The sequence below is a fragment of the Megalops cyprinoides genome, chromosome 11 (genome assembly GCF_013368585.1).
Source record: "Megalops cyprinoides isolate fMegCyp1 chromosome 11, fMegCyp1.pri, whole genome shotgun sequence".
NCBI lineage: Eukaryota > Metazoa > Chordata > Actinopteri > Elopiformes > Megalopidae > Megalops > Megalops cyprinoides.
The window spans coordinates 3350548-3368224 of NC_050593.1; the positions used below are offsets into that span (position 1 = coordinate 3350548).

The window sequence follows — 17677 nt, forward strand, 5'->3', positions numbered from 1 at the left end:
ACTTACTTCTGTGCCAGTGTGATGTTGACCAGCTATAAGCCAGAGATGCAATAATCATTTATTTAAATCCCCATTTCCTTACCAGAGTACTCTAAAATTCTGCAGTAATATCCATTCAACATTGAATAAAGACTGAAATCCCCAAGACCAACACTAACCAACTGTGATTGGTACCTGATGAACTTCGATTTCAACTCAGTCCAAGTGTATTTTACACAAAATACCACTAGGTGGCATTTTTAGAAGAGCTTAGGAAAGAGAGTGACCAAAATGCATAATGGAAAAAAAACAATGTTTTCATTGCAGCTTTCCCACTTCCCCAAGAAAGAGTATAATTTCCCCGTAGAGTGTATATGTACGTCATTTTTATACAGCACATATCACTGAATTGTGTTGTGAAGTGGTTTTCAACATACAAATCTGAGTATATTGATATATACTGTGGCCACTTTAGGGGTTATATCTCAGATATTACAAGACACCAGCTGAAATCTTGTAACCCCAAATTTTAGGTGTTGGGTTTCATACTGATCCAATTTGCTTTCAGATAGGAAATATGTTAGAACCTGCTGTTACACATCTCTTAAAACTTACATTTGCATGAATAAAATGTTCTATGAAATAAATTTGCATATCTCCATTTCAACAGAATATGTAGAGAGATGGAAAATCAGGACTGAAAACACAATATTTATGGCCCAAATTACCGAAGCCTGTGGAAAACTATTCAGATTTACTATGGTTCTCCACCTTGGGGGCATTCCAGCTGATGCTGGCTTGTCTATTTGCCTATTTTCCGAAGTGCCATTACAAATATGGTATCATTAAAAACTGCAACCATATTACATAACATTTAGTTTTTAATTGTCTTTTAAAAAGTAATTCTCCTAAATTTGACTACAGACAAACACACTGAAGTACATTAGAAAATTTGCCAGTTTTGAATTTATTAGTGTTTTTGGCTGTTTTGGTGTTTATGCTTGCAAGTACAGTTAAGTAACGTTACTGGACCTTCCCCCAGATAGACGCCAGTCCTTCTCAAGCATGTCATGGTATTACACAATGTCAGGTTCATTTCATGCAGAATCACGCTGAGGGCAAAGAGACCATTTCATTCACTGCTTTTATAAGGCAATTATTCAAACTCCTGATGTTTTTTGCCCCAAACTCATGTCCCCTTGGGAGGAATTAAACAAAAACACTGACCCACCTACAAATCAGAAATCACAATTCTGCTATTCATGATGGCTATTTCTGCCCAAAACTCAAAATGCAGACTGTGGTCAGTTTATAATAAAAGATTAAAGAGATCTTCGACCAAGCCATTAGTCTGGCCCTTGGAGTGTTTTGTGTGATATTCTGATATATCTGCTGACACACACAAGCAAATGGGAAAAAAAAACAATTTAATTTATAACTAATAATATACTGAAAAATGATTTTTTGAGGTGCCCAGTTCCCATGGCACAGTGTAAACATTTAGACTTTGGACCAGATTAATTAAAAATGTTCATCCACCATTTAGATACATACAAACACAATGCTATTGGCAGATAAGGATCTATCATTCAGCCAACTAGTTTTTCAGAAGTAGGTACACGGCTACAGACCACAGGCTCAAAATGCATGTTTTGGCACAGGCTGACTTTTTGATTGAAGCTTTGTTACCAGCTGTGATGCCAATAAGAGACAGGCTGAAAGTTGTCAAAATGGCATGACCCCAATTTCTCTTCTACCCTTACACGTTTACTTGAGAGAAATTAGACTACATGTGGCATGAAAGCAGTGTACAGGTGACACTTGCAGGACACATCTGTCAAATCTAGACATTACAGATATGGTTGTGTGAATCATGCCAAGAGGTTGGACAGCGTTATCAAAGAGGGTATCTGTACATCTGTAGGCCAGGGGGAGGGGAATATCAATTTTATCCTACCATATCGGAATTAACAAAAATATACCAGCTCTAACTAACTGAACTGACCTACTCAGTTCCTGAAATTAAACTGAAGTACTGTTGTAAAAAGCCCAAATTTGAACAAAAGGGATTCAAAAGGGATTTAAACTCAGGGGCAGTCTTTGGTTGGCAACAAGGAGCATGAACTGGGAGTTCAGGAATTCACATTATGAGTTACATTAGACTGGCCTGTATAAGAATTAAATATACAATACCCAAAGCAATAAGTACGAAGTGACTCGAGATCAAGTGCAGGAACACTGAAATGAGCTCCATTACAAAGACCTCAGCGCAGATACGACTCAAAGTAGTTTGTCTTGCAGTGTGTGCTTCTACCAGCTGTCTAATCTAGATGAGGCTCTAAGCAGAAAAAGTTAATTATGGCTGAGGGATGCTATAATGTTCAGACTTTAAAAAAACCCTGCATACACAACAGTTAAAGCATTAATAAAAAGGCTTTGGAAGAGCATCAAGAATAAATCATGCCAAACTCAAAATGCTTGTGGTAAAATATTGCACGCAGTGTAAAAATGGATTAGAACCACAGAGCCTTACACAGAATAAATGACTGAAAAAAAATAAAGAAATGAAAAAAGTAGAAAAAAAAAATTCCATTTGTTGATCCCATTTTTTCTGTGCAGTTATGATGTCACAGTATATATAAAAAATCTGTGCCGTTTCCTTTTTAAATCACAAACGTTCCCATGGGAACTCCAGCAAGCTTTCTCGTCTGGTCTCTGCGGAGTGAGTTTCCATGACGAAGGCGATTCTGTTCTGGCCCAGGTCCTCGGTCTTGTGCTTGTCTGCATGTCCTGGGCTTGGGTTAGGACCAGAGCTTCACATCTTGCTGAAACATTCCTTTGCATTGGTCCAGACTTGAATTCCCTTTCAGACAGAATAACCAACGCCTATTAGACATCAACCCATAAGAGCCCCTTTCTTTTCTCAATGGGTGGAGCTATCCAGTAATATCAATTAACAAATCGGGGGGGGGGTTGTAGTACTGATCATAGAGGTCAATGACAGCAATTGACAGCAAACTGTAGTTCTGCCCTTTATGGGGTTCGCCTCACTTTCCAGGCACCAACAACCACATGTGGACAGAATTATAGAAGATTACAGTCATTTCACACTGGCAAAGGTTTACAATGATCCTAACATGGGCATTCAATGAAAAAAAAAACAGGAAATCAGTAATGTATAATTTAGAATCACAAATGGTTGGATGAATTTAAAATGTGTTCATTTCAGTGATAGGTACCCAAATGTATTTTCTTCATTGCTCTTTTATATTTGTGTCTGAAAAGCACCTTGTTACACATACTGATTTGAAACTCACCTTACATACAGCTATCTGACACTCACCTTCTTACACTCACAGCTTTCTGAGACTCGCCTTCTTACACACACAGCAGTCTGATTCTCACCTTCTTACACACACTGATCTGCATGATGGCGTAGCTGATCAGAGCCTCCTTTAAGTCTCTGTCCTTCTGCTCTTTGAAGCGTTCAATGTCCACCCAGGCGTTCTTCACGTATTCCCTGGTTGGGCAAAAATCTGTATTTAAACACTGCTTTCTCTCAAGGTCAATGTCATGGATGTGAAACCAACACCAAGGCCTCCTACCCACAACACACAAACTCCTCCCATCTTAATGTAACATGTTTTCCAATTAACCTAAAGCAATTAGGCATCAAAATGCACACTTCCAAAGTAAGTGAGTCAGTGAGTGAGCGAGTGAGTGAGGTCAAAAGACTTCACTATTCCCCCATCCAGCTAGGACTCCCCTGCAGGCCTAACTTCCTCCATTTCATCTACATCCTGCCTGCATTTCTGCAGTACTTTGAAAGGGTAGCAGGGGAAATTATTATCTAAACATACTAAATATATACCATAAACCTTCACAAGCAAGTATAGTACAACACAATACATTATTTTAGGGAAGCCTATGCTGTATACATAATTTCTTGTATTTCTTGTTAAACATAAAGAGCAATACGGCTCTTTAACCATCTTAGACTCCTCAACAACTACAGACACTAGTGTTTGTAGTTTAATGTTGATGTTTAATCAAGGAGACTGATGTTGGAATTCCATCAGTAAAAACCTTGTCCTGTTGTCAAAGCTAGTGGTTGGTCATCCTGGAAGATGAATATCCAGTAGATGACAAGGATCAAACCGAAACCTTTCCTTCACCCTCTTGTACTCCACATGAATTACTGGGGGGTGGTGTAATATATTTTAGTAATAATAAAATACTTTTACTTTTTTGCTCTGGTTATTCAAAGCCTATCTGGATTTCTTACTCGCACTCTGCATTTTTTTCTTTGACAAGCTCCTCCCCTTCAGCAATCTGCTCCTCCAGGACACTAAGCTTGGCCTCTCTCTGCTCTGGAGTCTCCTGGCCAAACAGCTTACTGGTCATGCCTTTAAGGGAGAAGGTCCGGATAGTCTACAAGCAAAAAAAGGTTTCACAGTTATTTTGCAACCATTTGAGTATCTTTTAAGTGTAGTCCCTCCCTACATTTAAAGCTCTAGTTGTCTCTCTCTCTGGGGATATACAGCTTAAGAGTTATGCCTCTTCCCCTGGGTGTGGAGCTCTGATTTGGCCCTCCTCCCATGTAGGGTGTGACAGTCTGGCTCTTCCTCTGAATGTGGCACTTCATGTAGGCCCCTCCCTCTCTAATGTGGTGCTGTAGTTTGGCCCTCCCTCTACATGTGGTGTTAGTTTGACCCCTCCCACTGGATGCAGTTCTTCACATAGGTCCCTCTGGATACAGTCCCCTCCCCTTGGGTGTGGTATACACAGACCCACCCCAGTGGCCAGCTCCTCCCGTTGCTGCTTCTTGGAGGCCAGGTCCTGGGCAGCTGTCTCCAGCTCATACTGCATCAGCTCATGTTTCCTGCACACCGCCCTGCAGAACACGCGTACTGTAATCAGATTCTAACATGCATTACATCCTTTTTATCCATCAAATGTACTTATCTGTACTTTATTCTCATATAGTATTTTACTAAACATTTTATGTTGGATTTGGCATCCCAATTCATGTCATACATGGTCACTGGGAGAAAGCATATGCTAAAAGACATGGTAAAAAAACAAACGAAACCTGAGCTCTGCTGGAGGAGTGACAGTCAAACGTGCAAACAAGGCACAACAGCCAATCTTTCGTGCTGGCCTGTTAATCATAGGCTTTCTGTGCGTAATGATTAATGCTCAGCCCTGACCTCAACGCTTCAGCATAGAAGAGGTACTCTTTCAGCTGGTCTGCGTAGTGTTCCTCTTCCTCCAGGATATCATCCACTGAGGTGGCGTACCTGCAGTCCGAGAGACACATGGGCATACAGCAGCGTGCTTACATGGCATTTACATCACCACCCTTACTTCAGTCAGGGTCACATATTTATGGAGCACTGAATGCTGAATTGAGTATACAAAGTATGCAAAGGCTGGCCCAAATCGCCTCTCCTTTTCAACTCGAAATGCATGGCACGTCCAAACAAATACTTTCCCTAGGAACAACCCTGGGCATCTTGTAATTAATGAGCCACTCGCAGAGTTAACTCTGGCTCAAAGTGTCCATTTCCTGCGGCTTTTGTGTGTCGACCTGGAAGCCATCAGCATGTGACGTTACCAGCCGGCTCTGCCAACACCCGGCGGTCCCGCAATGCTCTCGCAACGTGTCCACAGCACTGGGACTCTGGCAAAAACCTGAGCCTCCCCAAGGCAACTGTGCCCGGCTACTTGTTACTCAGGACTCTCGGAGGGAAACCCGATGCTGCTCACATCAGCCCAGCCGGTGTCCTCTGCAGCCTCACGAAGGCCTATCAGCATGCACAGTTCATTACATACAGAATGGAGGGGGTCCAGCAGCTGCTTAACATTTCAAACCCTCAATGAGGATTCCAAGGGAAATGAGAAGAAGCCGGCCACACTGCGGCACACGTCAACCTTGTTTTAAGCCAATAAAGTGTGTTATACGGATAAAACTTTATCCAACTAATACAACTGCAGCTCAAAGCTGCATTGTCATTTCTCCACGTGGGGTGTGTGCAAGTGTACGTGTGTGTGTGTTTGTATGTGTGTGTGCATGCACGCATAAGACAATTCACGGGTATTTGCTGTGTACAGGTGAGTATGAATATGGATGTATATGAATATATATAATATCTACATATATGTACTGTACATATATATATATATATATATATATACAGGCTGTATATGATGGCCTGCCAAGTCCAGTGAATCTCCACGTCTGGGGTAAAAGCGAATCACCTTCCTGTGCCCTCTGTGCTGGTAGAGGATCTCTCGAGCACATTCTGAGTAGTTGCCCAAAGGCCCTGGCAGAAGGCCGCTACCGCTGGCGGCGTGATCAAGTGCTGAGAGCAGTCGCAGAGGCAGTAGCTTCAGCCTTGACCACCAACAAACACCACCACCCAAGGAAGACTATCACTTTTGTTAAGGCTGGAGAGAAAAGCACCCCATAGCCCAGATCACTAACCGGCCTCCTCGCCTCAGCATTTGACTGGCAGCTAAGAGTGGATCTTGGCAAGCAGTGGCGGTTTCCAGATCAAATTGCTTCAACAACCCTCCGTCCGGACCTGGTCATCTTTTCAGATTCCACCAAACAGGTGATCATGGTAGAGCTTACTGTACCCTGGGAGGAGCGCATGGAAGAAGCCCAAGAGTGGAAAAGTGCCAAGTACCAGGAGTTGAGAGAGCAGTGCAGGAAGCAGGGCTGGAAAACCCACTGTGAGCCCATCAAGGTGGGAAGTCGGGGCTTCACAGGCCGATCCCTTTGCAGAGTCCTCAGAATACTGGGCATAGTGGGGCTGGCAAAGAAGAGGGCCATCAAAGCTATTACCGATGACGCAGAGAGAGCCACAAGATGGCTCTGGCTGAAGAGGGAGACTGTGTGGTCAACTGCTGATGGGATGCAAGCCGGGGACTGATCACCCCTGGCTGGGTCGCCTGGGTGAGGGTGTATGATGTTTTAAAAGACCCGAAACACCCAATGACCCCAGGATACATCACTGAGGATGCATCCCAGCGTATCCACTGGATGTATGTTACGAGATTATATATATATATATATATATATATATATATATATATATATATATATATATATATATGTATATATATATATATATATATGTATGTATATACACACACACACACACACACACAACACATATGCGTGTGCATGTATGTGTATATGCAAATGTGTATGAACATATGTGTCTATATGGGTATCCAGATGTGCCTGTGTGTGCTGCGCTCATGTATGTGTGTGTGACACTCACGCATCCATGTGGTGGCCAGCACTCTGCAGTCCATCCCCCATTTCCTTCTCTATGGCGCTCCATTCACTGTCACCAAACAGACAGAGAGAGAAGGTGGGAGACAGAAAAGAGAGAACAGGGTTACACACCAACTCAATATACATCCATCCTTACTGCAACAGCAAAACCACTCTATGGGTTTAGATATTACAATATTGCAGTCCTTCTTTAATGCCACTGGACCACACTGGCTATGAACATACATTATCCGTGTCAATAATATTCACAGGAACGAACATTAGAACTACCCCTCCAAATGTTCATATCGACATTTCCACCTCTCAAACATCACCATTACACATACACTGCTGATGCTAAAAGGCCATGCAAAATCACGTGACCTGTCCTAACACCTATACAAAGCCTGATACAAACTGAGCCGCACATAACCTCACTCCTTAAGTTCCTACCTGAAGACTCTTCCATAATTCCCATGCACTTTGTAGACACCGTACAGGCGATCTGCCACTCTCTGAAAAGGAGGGAAAGGAACAGGAGTCTATTTGGTGACTATTGCTGGCCTCAGATTGCATTTCTTACATGTTATCATAATGGAACACAGTAATAGCATAAGCCACTTTTTATCTGCATTATTTTTTTCATAATCTACAAAAACAAAGCTGGCAGGCCATATTTAAAGCAAGGGGCGAATTTACCACACCTTAAATGCACCTGGAAAAATTGTTAAATAAATAAATAAATAAATTTAAAATAATATTAAAACCTCAAGGATCCCCCTGGTGGTTATTTATGCTATAGCACTTCCCAGGGCATGTGTTACAGATGTCCTAGTGAATTAATGGACTGGTACACAAGTGCCCTCCATCACATACAGTCATTTGAGGATTATAACTGTGCATAAGTTTTAGTGTGACAGATAAGACCGATACTACAAGCTTGATGGTGTTTATCCTTGACATGTTGCTTGGTTACGCAGTAACGCATGCACTGACAGGACAGACAGACTTACGGCTCGCACTCTCAGTAGCTGAGATGTCACAGACTGGAGTTCGTCGCTGTAGTGTTTCAGTTCTGTGAACCGCCTGCCAATCAGAAGGGAGAAAATGGCTATGATCATTACTATTACCTATTGTTATTGTTCACACTGTGTCATCTACATTAGGAATTTGAAAGAAAAAACAAATACAGTGCATCTTAATTGATGTAACCATGAGGAAACTGATATATCATACATGCATATGTACATAAAGTATATTTAATCCACACAAATAATGCCAAATATCACTCTCCTCTACTAGTTAAAACTTGCCAGAAATACACTGGACTGGTTTTAATCACAACATAGACCAGCAGCCTCTTTCCCAATGAAAAACACACATTTGAAAAGAGTGGTCTGCCTTCAGTGACCCATTTTGCCTCCTCTGCCAGTTAAAACTTGCCAGAAATACACTGGCCCGGTTTTAATCACAACATATACCAGCAGCTTCTTTCCCAATGAAAAACACACATTTGAAAAGAGTGGTCTGCCTTCAGTGACCCATTTTGCCTCCTTAAGAGTAAAGAAAAAGCCACAAACAGTGCCAGCATTGTACTATAATGATAGGTTGGTCAATACAGTGATGTAGTATCAGAAAAAGTGTTCTTTACCCAAATAAAACTACAGAACAACCTACAGAAAAGCACACAATGAAGTATATTATATTACACTGCATTATGAAATGATGAGGGAAATGACCTACTTGTCAGGATTCTTTACCCTGAAGGTTGCATTCAGAGCTTTCAACCTGGAGTCGGCCTAAAAGGAGACATACACTATTAACCAAGGGACAAACACACAGTCCGTCTAAGATTCACCCAACGAGCCCTGGCCAATCATACCATGCATCTGCAATTCTGGGACAGAATGCATTATCCAGTCAGACCTGACAAAAAATGTTCACACAGGACAATGACCTTGGAGGGCTTAAACCTTCTGCGTCAAACTGACATTTCAAGTTTGCCATCTGAACAAGTTAAGAGTTTTCAGGATACTGCCACACCTATACTGGACACAGAGTTAAGCCCTTTTAGAAGATTTCTACAAAAAGAAACCACAATGATAGACATATACTGAAAGCAGCAATTTATAGTTGAGGTCACCCTCCTCGGTTTTGCAAAAACAGTATCAAGCATTTAGTAATACGTCTAATGACTGTAATATTACCCTTCAGTAATGGAATGGGCATAGGTTTTTGGGGGAGGGACATGTCTCTCTCAATGTTGAGAGAATTTAACTAACCATCCCCCTTCCAGCATTTACATGAATGGTAACAGCAGTATCCCAACCATAGGTTCAGGGTCAGGTTTACCCTACTGACAGATCAACAGAAATAACATTAAAGAGCACCTAATGTGAAATACTAATCCCAGGGAAAGTATTTGGTCTGTCAAGCTAGGCTTTTAGAAAACACTGGAAGAGTCATCTGCTTGGTGAACACTTGTACAATACTCTCCCCAGGGTTCATTTTCAAACACTTACTGCCATTTTACAGAGGGTCTAAAACTCATGTTAAACTATCTGACATGCAGTCTAAATGATAATAGTAAGGCACTGACAGAAAACGGCCCTTGGTGCACCACACACTGACAAGTGAAGATGATGAGCCATTGAAAATTGGTGAAATACCTTTGCCTGAAATCCTGTCTCAAACACTGCTTCCTTCCATCCGTGCTCCTGTGCGGATGAAACAAACATTTGGTTTAGTTTTAAAACCTTTGGCGGTGTATCCCAGCCAAGATACCAGCTGCTGAGATGCTTGAAGCCAAACTGCTAAATGCAAAAATCCCACTCATACACTTGGGGAAGGGCTTAATTGAGCCTCCAATCAGAATTCAGCCAAGGTCCCTCTGCTGTCAACAGTATCAGGAGTGGGTTTTTGTCCTTGGCGGGCCAAGCAATGTGGAGGGGCCGATACCTCAGCCAGGAAGTGATGGAAGATCTTGTCGTTGGACAGGATGGGGTGGGAGGCCACGCGGAGCAGGAAGTTCTCCAACCCTGCCCTCCGCCGCTCCACGAAGTCCGGGTCCATGTTGTCTGCTGACAACTTGTGCCACACGAATTCCGCCTGTGAGCAAAAAAGCCAGAAAATGATAACCGGTGAGAACCATGCTGCTGAACCTTGCCGATCTCAAGGACAGGAGGACTAGGGAGTGCCAGGCTTCACAAATTCCCATTACATTTGGAGCCACCACCTGTTATCAGCAACTTTTTATATTTATACCAATCATATGGCTTTGCTGTGGAAAGCAGAGTCTTTTGATTCATTAAAACAAGTCGATGACTGACACATTGCCACACGCTAGCTCCACCCATTTTGGGCTCTGTGATGCTTCCATCCCTGGAGCTATGGATTATGTCAGGACTTACCCTCTTCTCAGGTAGAGGAGGCACCACGATGAATGGATAGGTGACTAATAAATAGTTTCTCAGAAGTTCAAATTCACTGTACCGCCTCCAGAGGGAATCAGGGGCGGGGTTTTGGCCCTCTGCTGCATCAATGGGCCTGTAAAAAAAAGAGTAGGTAACAGATCGTTAGTGGGCCAATCAGAGGAGAGGGTAGAGGAAACGGATAGGTTGCATACCCTCAATCCACTTGTACGGGCATTTGGCAAAATAGTAGAAGCATGGTGTGGCTGAAAAGACAAAAAAAAATCAACCTGGCCGACTCTTAAACCAGTATTTTAGAATGAAAATGTTAGGTTTATTCATTTCAAAACCAACTGAAATGGATTCTGCAAGGTTAGTATTCCATTCCATGACCTAATTTTGCAGACCTTTTCACTAAACAATCCCCCAAGTCCATATATGTCTCTCTGCAAAACTGAATGTATAATATAAAAATAAAACTCATTATTTTGATAACAATGCAGGTCATTGGTGTTGGTGATGAATGACTGTCATGCAATTGGTCGTGGATTTTGAAAGGCACTCCTTTGCAAGTAACACGATTTATGCTCTGCATATAGTATGTGTATGTATGGAAATGGCAGCCGTTAGCATGGTTCTTGGAAGATAGAATCAAACGTTCCACGTTTATTTTCAAACTATCAGATAGAAATAAACGTGGAACGCTCCAAATGAAGTGGCGGATTACATGCGTTTCCCTGATGAAGGTCAACTACTTGCGTGGCTTTATTAAACACATGATAAAATTGAAATAGTACCCTGACTAAATAAATAAATAAATAAGAAACATAATGGTGAAATGAACAATAGGTGCACCCAGTTGCCAGGGCACAACTGTCAACAGCACACATGGGGAGCACGTTATGGAATTTTCCCATACTGCATTGCTTCAGCCTCTACGCTTTGTGGCATCATCTGCTGACTTGCACCATCTAACCACGTGTCACATGGAACCCTGAATGAGAGGAGCTCAGCAGGAAAAAGAGCTCAGGAGTTCACTTCTCCTCCCAGGAGGAAATGAGAGCCAGCAATGGGATTCACGCTAACAATAATGTATGTAAGGGCTGGAACCCCCGGAGGAGAGAGTTGGAGAGTCAGAGGATCCCACTGCAATTCAATCAACACAATTCATTTTTTTTGCAGTCTATGCAATATTCTGAGTATACAACAAAGCTTGATTTGCTCAAGCAAAAGTAGTTTATATTTGCCATGCCTAATAAATCTCATTCACTTTAACTGAATACAGAGAAAGAGAGGAAGAGAGGGGGAGAGAGATGGCAAGAAGGAGAAAGGGAAAAAGAGGGAGAGAGAAGGGTTCATGCCATGCTGGGGGGCATTCTCCACTCGGTCTGCGTGACTCCACTGACAGCCATGCTTTACCGCGCTCCCCTTCCCCCTTGGCCCGCGGTAAACAGAGATTAGGATTGCATGTGTGAGTGTAATAGCTGTGCCGTGTCCAGAAAACGAAAACATGTGTTTCCTTTTAAGAGGCAGCCTCAACAATACGGCTCTGTACTGCTCCATCTCACTGGCCTGGCAAAAAAAACGACCCTATTTATATAGCAGAGTCAGGCGGGTATCAGAGGGAGACAATCATCACTGGACATTCTATGTGGACACAGATAAGATCGCAACGACCACACGATGACAAATAAAAAAGAACAACTGTCCATTCACTTACAGTGCATCTATGAACACAACACGCCATTCAGTGGGGCAGTTACAGAAATACATACCACTGTTCACTCAGGTTTGGACACCCATAAAAATCACTGACCATACAGTGACAAATATAAAATCATAACTGTCCACACAATTTGGAGGCCAGAGGAAAAACCCAAATTAAAAATAAATAATAAATAAGAGGTGGCACTTTCCTCAAGTACTGAAAGAAATGTCATTCAGTAAAAAGTAAGCTTCTAGATTATGTTTAACTGACAACGCGGACAGTGAAGGCTTTTTCTGTGTGGGAATGAGAGCTGAATGCTTGCGAGTAGGGCTGGGTATTGGCACAGATGCCCCGATCTGATTCGATTCCGATTCGATTTCGATGCGATAGGAATGAGATATGAAATACTATATTGCAACTTTCCATATTTGGAGAGATGTTTAAAAAGTTCTAAAGGGAACACAAATTTACAAATACAGAGTCACTGGAAACAAATTGTGAAAATCACTAAAGAAAAAGCCAAAGGATTGTACAGTCATGCGCCGCTTAACGTCCACTCGGACAACGTCCACTCGGACAACGTCCGTTCACATATGTGTCCGTAGTCCCATAAGGTTATAATAAAGGTCAAAAGTCCCGATCACAGAACGGGACGTAACGGACGTAACCAGACGTAGTGAAGGCAACTCTTCCCGCACGCAACACGTGTATCTCATGCCTCATGGAAATAAAGCAATTGTGCTGCCAGGTGTATAATGGTACAGTACATAGCGTATAATACATATGTCTTGATAGTCATAATAAACGCCTATGCTAATGTCTTATGTACGTACTGTACTATATTTCTATCGTTGTTTTAATGTGAACTTTGCATACTTACAATTAAAAAGTTTATCATATAACAGTGTATGCTTCAACTCGTAAGCATCTAATCTCATACCTATTCCATATAAGTATAGCCTATAGTATGGTGTTTGCACAATGTCCAAATCACATAACGTCCTATTTCACAGAACGTATCGTGGACATTAAGCGACGCATGGCTGTATACCAAAATCTTTTTATTTGAGGAACACATGAGTATAGTTCCTTAAAAACAAAACCACGACAACTAGTATTTGCCTTTAATACGACAGTTAGGCTATGTCAGAGCCCGTCTATTTAATTCTCTGGCTATGTTTAACCATTGCAGAAATGAACAAAGAAAACCGGAAAAAAATGCATATTACCCTAAAAGATCGATCCACAATTTTTACAGATCGATATCGAATCGGACGGATTTTAAAAACTATTAATCGAAAAAATTATATTTTTGCACACCCCCACTTGCGAGTAAGAATACAGAAATAGGAATGAAATGTGAGTGAGAATACAGAGCTATGAATGAAATGCGAGTGAGAATACAGAGGTAGGAATGACAACCACTCAGAGAGAGCTGAATGTGTGTGAGTAAGAAAACAGGGTTAGGAAAGAAAACCAATCAGAGAGCTGAAAGTGTGCAAGTGAGAATAAAGAGATAGGAATGAAAACCACTCTGAGAGCGCTGGATGTGTGGCGTGAGAATAAAGAGATAGGAATGAAAACCACTCAGATGAATGTGTGTGAGTGAGAATACAGAGATAGGAATGAAAACCACTCAGTTGAATGTGTGTGAGTGAGAATACAGAGATAGGAATGAAAACCACTCAGTTGAATGTGTGTGAGTGAGAATACAGAGATAGGAATGAAAATCACTCAGCTGAATGAGTGTGAGTGAGAATACAGAGATGGAAATGAAAGCCGCTCAGAGAGTCCTTGATGCGAGCCAGTCAGAATGCAGGAATGGGAATGAAAACCACTCAGAAAGGCCAAAGCAAAGTCAGAGCTCCCAAAAATTCCATCCACACCATCTAAAGGAACCTAAGTGAAAAAATGACTGACGGACAGAGCTGAGGGGTGATTTCATGCAACTCTTGACTCACTGCTACCTACAGGGGAAAACGGATTCACAGGGCAGTGGCTGAGAGAGAAAAAAACTGAAAAGCAGTGCAATTCACAGGTCCATGGTATTGTAACTCTAGCTGGGGCATGACCTCTCAGTAACCACTGCACCATAAGTGTAACTATCAGTTATAATTACTACTAGACATGCTATTATGAATTATATAATCACTGTTATTACTAGCATTATTTTTATTAGCATTAACAGTAACAGCAGCAGTAATGTTACTAATACAGTACAATGTTTATCCTTTATTTATAGGTTAAACATCCTTATAATAGTCATGGAAGAAATTAGATTTGTAAACAATTGGTGGAGCTATCATGTTCTGTCAATCACTGACTTGAAGGAACCAATCAAATGAATGAATTTTGCACTCTATAGAAAACACTACAACTGGTTCAAATCAGTCAGTTACTATAGCTTTGACCTACAAGTTATTACCCCAGTGCCCCACTGCACCACACTGCTGTTACATGATAGTTAAATGACATGGAAATTGTTACCAGGTGACCAAAGGTATACCAATCACTTAAGAAGCAACTCTTAGAAAACTGATGGTATTCCAACAATGGATCATATGTTCAAACATCAGGACTTGGTGATATTATTTAGGGTAAGGAACAACCCAGGATAGCTTTTAAAAACTACACTGTTTAAATTAAAATCTATTTAAAAGCTACAGTGTTTTAAAAACACACTGTTTAAAGGCTACACTGTGTAAAAGAAACATTTACATGTCTCCTCCAAGGTGACGAAAGCTTCAGAGGGGTTCAGATGTTGCTGCCTGCCAGCAGAGCATGTATTTCTGCCTGACTGCCATTTGCTTTTGCTACCTCAACTTCCTCTCCTTCCCATTTCTGTAAGCAGTTGAGCACAGAGCCCTGGAACAAGACTAAATCGCTCAACAACAATGTACGCCGTCCCTCCCACTAACCGAAGGGACACACTTAAGTTTGCTTAAGTTTGACTAAAACAGTCTTGGTATGTCCCACTTTTTATTTTTGTATTAGCAGCTGTTTGATGAAGAACTAAAAGCTACCCCCTTTTAATATACATAATTCTAAATTCATCTCAGGAGAGCCTATGGTCCTGTACTTGCAAATGTCCTCAACTATGTCTGTTCTGTGAGATTGGACTGAAGCTAGCAGTTCAGACGGTTCTCTAATACGCTAACCTGTCAAAAAGTTGACTGACTTCTGTTTAACAGATGTTTGTAAATGCTTTTTTGTTTCAGTCAGTTCCTGTCTATGGACCATCCAGCACTTGCAGTGAAAAAAAAATCTATAGCTAGAAGAAAGAAAGAAAGAAAAGAAAAGAAAAACACTGTTACCAACACTGCTGGACAAAAACAGATGATCATCACTGTTGAATCATCATTACTTGATTTATGCAAATTTCTGAAATAAATCAGGGCACTTGTCTCTATCAGGTTGAAATAATTTCTTGAATTAATTGCTCCAGACCCCTCTGAATTGCTCAATAATTGAACAGATATCTGTATTACTGTACTAATTTGTTGAAATTTCTTGAAAAGAACCAAGAAACATAAACTTCTTGTTTTTTCTTACAAATACAATTCAAGGCAAGCAGCCCAAAATAAAGAGCCATGCAACAAACAGCTGGTACCTCAAAACCTGTATTTATATCAATAGCTCTATAAGACTTCAGGTGGAACAAAAACCAGCGCACACACACTGGGGTGCGGTTATTGACAAACATTACCGATGGGAGAATGAGATCTCTTGAACACCGGGATGGATAACTCTACCATGCACCAGGAGATGAAACTCCACAGCAGAACATAATGATTGGTTCACATCGGCAAATCACTGCCAATGCATGATAGCTTCACCTATTTTGGCGTCGTGAACGCTCCATCTCTTGTAACTGTTAAGGGGCAGAGGTGTTTTGCACAGGTTACTGTGAGCGTTTGATTGCGCTTACCGTGTTTCTACAAGATAAACGGTGTAAGTCTCCTGCATGTTTACCGCGTTCTTCCCCGTTCTCTTCTCCGCCTCGGCAACGCTTATCTCCATCCTTCTCAAGAGCGTTGTCCCCGCCTCCGCCATCTATTGACAGATCAAACACACGTTACATACGCATAAGCGTCTGCGAGATATCGGGAGTTAACACGAAATGTTAACCAGTGTTATCCGTCATTCATGCCACAGTACAACAAACAGCATCGAGCAGACCATTATCAGCTAGGTATCCAACTGAAGTTACATGCTTATTTGAAAGTATAACAACTGTATGTGGGCTATATAATTTAAGCAGGACGCGGGTGTTCGCGATTTTTTCCAGTTTTGTAACTCCGCTATACATAACTAGTTTTATGCAAATGTAGCATCATCCAGGGTTTAAAAATACAGGGACATTTCTGCTAACTGATCGTCTTGGCCTGATAGCTTGAAGAAGTGAAGTGCATATCATGATGAAACATTTACCAAAGGTTAAGCAGTCACAGACAGTAACCCATCAAAACGGTGACAGATGTGCTAAGAGCCAGTGACAGGTCACGAGTTGAAGTCCAGCTACGTGTTTCCGTGATCGCAAGCAAGCTGGCTGGCTACTTGTCTGGCTAATTTCAGATAGCAAATACACGGAGCGAAACTACTTAACCGGCAATGTCTGAAGTACTCGCACTGTAGAACTGCTAATGTTTCGCAGGGTCCTAAAATAAATAAAAAACACGTTTTACAACAGACAGATCGGACATAGCCTTCTTCGCAAACCTATATTCTTAAATGTAACTGGCATCGCTAGCACAAGAGAGGCAGCGGACAACATCAGCCGATTAGTCTACCAGCAGATCCCCTATAACTGCATACACTCGTGGATTTTCACTGTTACAGGTTAAAGAGCATAGCCTGGTGTTAAACGCCAGAAACCAGAGTCTCATGTCGCTTGCTCATTTTTCAGTCAATCTTACTGATACTCCAGGCTGCGGTCAGACACTCCACGCAACACCGGGGACCAAACAGGCCTACTTTGGTACATTTTCCTCTGCACCATCAGATTAGCCGGCATCTTCTCAATGCACTGTTAGTGCATACTAAAAACAGGTTTACCGTGTTGTTTTTGTTATTCTCCAACTCAGCAGCAGTTAGGTCGGTGTTTCCGATCACCGCTATCTCTTCGCTGTCGCAGTCCGCCATCCTTTCGACTGTTTTTTAATCAACACGCATGCGCACTCCACACTGTGCCACTTCTCCAGTTAATGTTAATTTTTACACCTGTGTCTCTGGAGAGCATACTGTCTCACTTCTCTTTGCGTTTGTAAGCCAAACTGGTGAGACAGCAATAAG

General features: G+C 41.7%; 1 protein-coding gene across 1 annotated transcript; it reads right to left on the reverse strand.

The window, feature by feature from the left end:
- Positions 1-927: 927 nt before the first annotated feature.
- Positions 928-17554, reverse strand: snx4 (sorting nexin 4). The gene is made up of 14 exons (XM_036541451.1): positions 17441-17554; positions 16314-16438; positions 10678-10813; positions 10226-10375; positions 9937-9984; positions 9011-9066; positions 8281-8353; positions 7721-7782; positions 7272-7337; positions 5190-5279; positions 4774-4873; positions 4265-4410; positions 3385-3499; positions 928-2842 (listed from the first exon to the last, which is right to left on the reverse strand). Exons 1-14 carry the CDS (start codon positions 17525-17527, stop codon positions 2795-2797), a joined length of 1302 nt encoding a protein of 433 aa, XP_036397344.1. The 5' UTR covers positions 17528-17554; the 3' UTR covers positions 928-2794.
- Positions 17555-17677: the final 123 nt, after the last annotated feature.

What these genes read in the sequence shown, in the direction of transcription:
- snx4 (XM_036541451.1), bottom strand. Translation starts at nt 17,527, where the DNA reads ATGGCGGACTGCGACAGCGAAGAGATAGCGGTGATCGGAAACACCGAC. An exon ending in AGACAGGATTTCAGGCAAAG is followed by an intron (nt 9,067 to 9,936) that starts GTATTTCACCAA and finishes GTCTCCTTTTAG; the next exon opens with GCCGACTCCAGGTTGAAAGC. An exon ending in AATTATGGAAGAGTCTTCAG is followed by an intron (nt 7,338 to 7,720) that starts GTAGGAACTTAA and finishes GTTTGGTGACAG; the next exon opens with TGAATGGAGCGCCATAGAGA.